The sequence below is a fragment of the Cebus imitator genome, unplaced genomic scaffold (assembly GCF_001604975.1).
Source record: "Cebus imitator isolate Cc_AM_T3 unplaced genomic scaffold, Cebus_imitator-1.0 Scaffold464, whole genome shotgun sequence".
NCBI classification, from domain to species: Eukaryota; Metazoa; Chordata; class Mammalia; order Primates; family Cebidae; genus Cebus; species Cebus imitator.
Window position 1 is genome coordinate 1,526,273 of NW_016107779.1, and position 3,070 is coordinate 1,529,342.

The window sequence follows — 3,070 nt, forward strand, 5'->3', positions numbered from 1 at the left end:
TTATTTGCTATGATTCTGTATACTGACTTACCTTCTCAGTTCTTTTGACAAGGATCTTACAGCTTTTGCTTCTTTTAGGTAGAGTTCCTGAAACCTTTGTAATTCTGTTTTATTAGCAGCAGCTTGCAAAGTTTTTATTCTGGAGAGTTCAGATTCCAGATCTTGGATTTTCAGTTGCATCTGAGCTCTTTCTGAAGCACAATCATTGTCCCTTTGCAGGAACTGTTCTAGAGATGCTGCTTGAGCCTAAAATAAATTAAAAGGGAACATTTTAAAAGTAATTATAACCTGAATAATTACTGTGCATTTGTTTCCTTTTGTTTGGAGTCAGTTATTCAGAGAACAATTTTAAGTCTGTGAAGAAAGAAAGAAGCTCAAGCTTAACATATTTATCATCAGCATCAACTGAATTAATAATTGAGTCTGAGTAGTACAACAATTCTCCAAAGAATGACAGAAACAAGCGAAAATTTTAAAAATGGAACAATGTAACTTAAAAGCAGTTCAAGAGTATGGTATAATTTCTCAATCACAATTTTTTTTTTTTTTTTTTACTTTTTCTATTAGTCTTCTTTTATGCATACTGGCCTTAGTAATCAATGATTTTCTAGTGAGAATATTATGATGGAAGATCAATTTAGTTATAAGAATGATGGAAACTAAAATATTTAAAGGGAGAAACAGGTATCACCTTCCTTCTAGAAGTCTGCAAAACAAATTGCTGTAAGAAAAGTCGAGAAAACATATACGATGTATATATCCAAAATTGAATTTGCGGCGAAATGAATGAAAGCACATTACAGATAAATAAACCAACCTGCAAGAGGAGATGCATTTCGTTTAACTTTTCTAGTATCTTCTGTCCTGATCTTCCTCCAATCAGCACTTCATACTGTTCAGCTTCACCACGTTTTAATGTATTTCTCTCATTATTACTTTTGAGACTTATAATTTCCTGTTTCAGCTGCATATTTTCTTTCTGTAGTGTTTTATATTTCTTTCTTAATGCTGTCGCAGAGAATAGCATCCGCCGAAGAAGAATCACTGGGTCCACATGTAGACATTGTGAATGTGCAGTTTCCTGTGCTTCTGTAAGGTCATCCTGCATGAGTGAAAAAACAATATAGTTTGGTAATGACGGAGGTAGACAGAGGCCGGGTGTGGTGGCTCACACCTGTAATCCCAGCACTTTGGGAGGGCGAGGCGGATGGATCACCTGAGATCAGGAGTTTGAGACAAGCCTGGTCAACATGGCAAAACCCCGTCTCTACTAAAAGCACAAAAATAAGCTGGGTGTGGTGGTGGGTGCCTGTAATCCCAGCTACTCAGGAGGCCGAGGCAGGAGAATGGCTTGAATCGGGGAGGTGGAGGTTGCAGTGACCAGAGACAGTGCCAGTGCACTCAAGCACGGGCAGAAAATAAAAAAGATAAAAGGAAGTAGACTGAGAATGGTCTAACATAAAACTAATCATTTTTGAAATGAATTCAGTTGCAATAAAATATTACCTATACTGTTGTAGACTCATAAAAAACAGACCCTTGAATTACTCAGAAAATTAAAAACAAAGTTAAAGCCACAAGAATTCACAAAAATATTTCCTTTATTTTCATCGTTTTTTCCACATAACATTTGGATTTGATCTCAGACTTCTGTTTTTCTACAATCATTCCACGGCTTTCCTCCTTAAAATGGCTCTAAGTCACCCCCTTAGCACAAGTCTCTTATGCCTTTAACCCACTGTCATTCTCCGTAATTTGCATGGAAGTTTTAGGGGCGTAATATTAAATTATTTGGGCCTCAGTCAAGAAATGGCTCCCATAATAAGACTCTGAAAATAAGACTCTAATAAATCTTGGAAAAAAAGTGGATTCCAGCACCACAAGCCTCTTGCTGAAGTGCAAGTGTCTTAAGTTAATTTGAATTACATTTCAAGGAGTAATGATACTTGCAGTTAAGAAGCAATCACATCTCCCAGTATAAAAGTTGAATGGCATGATCCATACCACTTTTCTGAATAAAAATGCCTTAATTTAGTAGCACAATCTTGTAATTCATTGCTACTTTACATGAAATAAGAGAGCACATTAAACGATGACAACAAAAAATCTCACTGAAATTTCAGTGGTGCTGAGTTGGAAAGAACTGCTTTCCTTTAGAGGAAATGACTATGGCTTTCTTATTTTAAAAAGGTAAGTGAAGTGGTGGTTCCCAAACATCTGCAAATTGCTTGCCACTTCTCCCATGACATTCCCTCTCCTGAATCCAAGCTGGCATTAATAACTGGTTTCTCGGGAACATAATGTGGCAGAACTGCTGTGTGACTTCTGAGGTTGGGTTACAAAATGTCATACAGCTTCCACCTGACTCTCTTTCTCTAGGGACTCTAGTCCTTAAAATGTAGCCACCACGCTGTGAGAAAGCCCAAACCACATGGTGAATCCTCACGTAGGTAGGTGTTTGAGTTGTCTTCCCTACCTAACATCCCGCCAAAGCAGCTTCAAATGCCACAAAGGTGAATGAACAAGCCTTTAGATGATTCTAGTCCCCAGCTTTAAGTCACCTCAGCTGATACCAAGTAAACAAAAAGTGAGCTGGCCCCACTGAGCCTTGCTTATAACTGCACCTTATGAACAAAACAGATGTTGTTTTGAGACACGACATTTTGTTACATACCAACAAGTAACTGATACAGATAGGGACACTACATAGAGATTGCATAACAACAAAAACTACTAAAACATGTAGGATTGCCACTGGACCAGGAGCTAAGCAGAAGAAAAAAGGACCTACAGAAGAATAAGCATGAAAACAAAAAGAGTTTTAAAGCGACTGTGAGTGGAAGCCTGATGGTCCTCGAAGAGGCTGGTAGGAAGGGTTTTAAGGATAGTGAAGACAATGATACCGGACCCGAAGGAAAGGACACTGTTACTACACAGCTGCTGAAAGTAAAACCAACACAAGAGACAAGCTAAAGAAAGACTACTGCATATAAAGGAACCAGGACTTTCTGGGTTTAAGCATCTGTGTCCTTTTTACAGCCTTTCCACATATCAGAGTCCCAAATACAGA

General features: G+C 38.1%; 1 protein-coding gene across 1 annotated transcript in view; it reads right to left on the bottom strand.

Moving 5' to 3' along the window:
• The window catches only part of LOC108291761 (coiled-coil domain-containing protein 144A-like), a 43,550-nt gene that overhangs the window by 13,531 nt on the left and 26,949 nt on the right, over positions 1-3,070 (bottom strand). Inside the window, 2 exon segments of the mRNA XM_037732684.1 lie at positions 32-246; positions 818-1,102. Of these exon segments, the coding sequence (XP_037588612.1) occupies positions 32-246; positions 818-1,102 (500 nt within the window).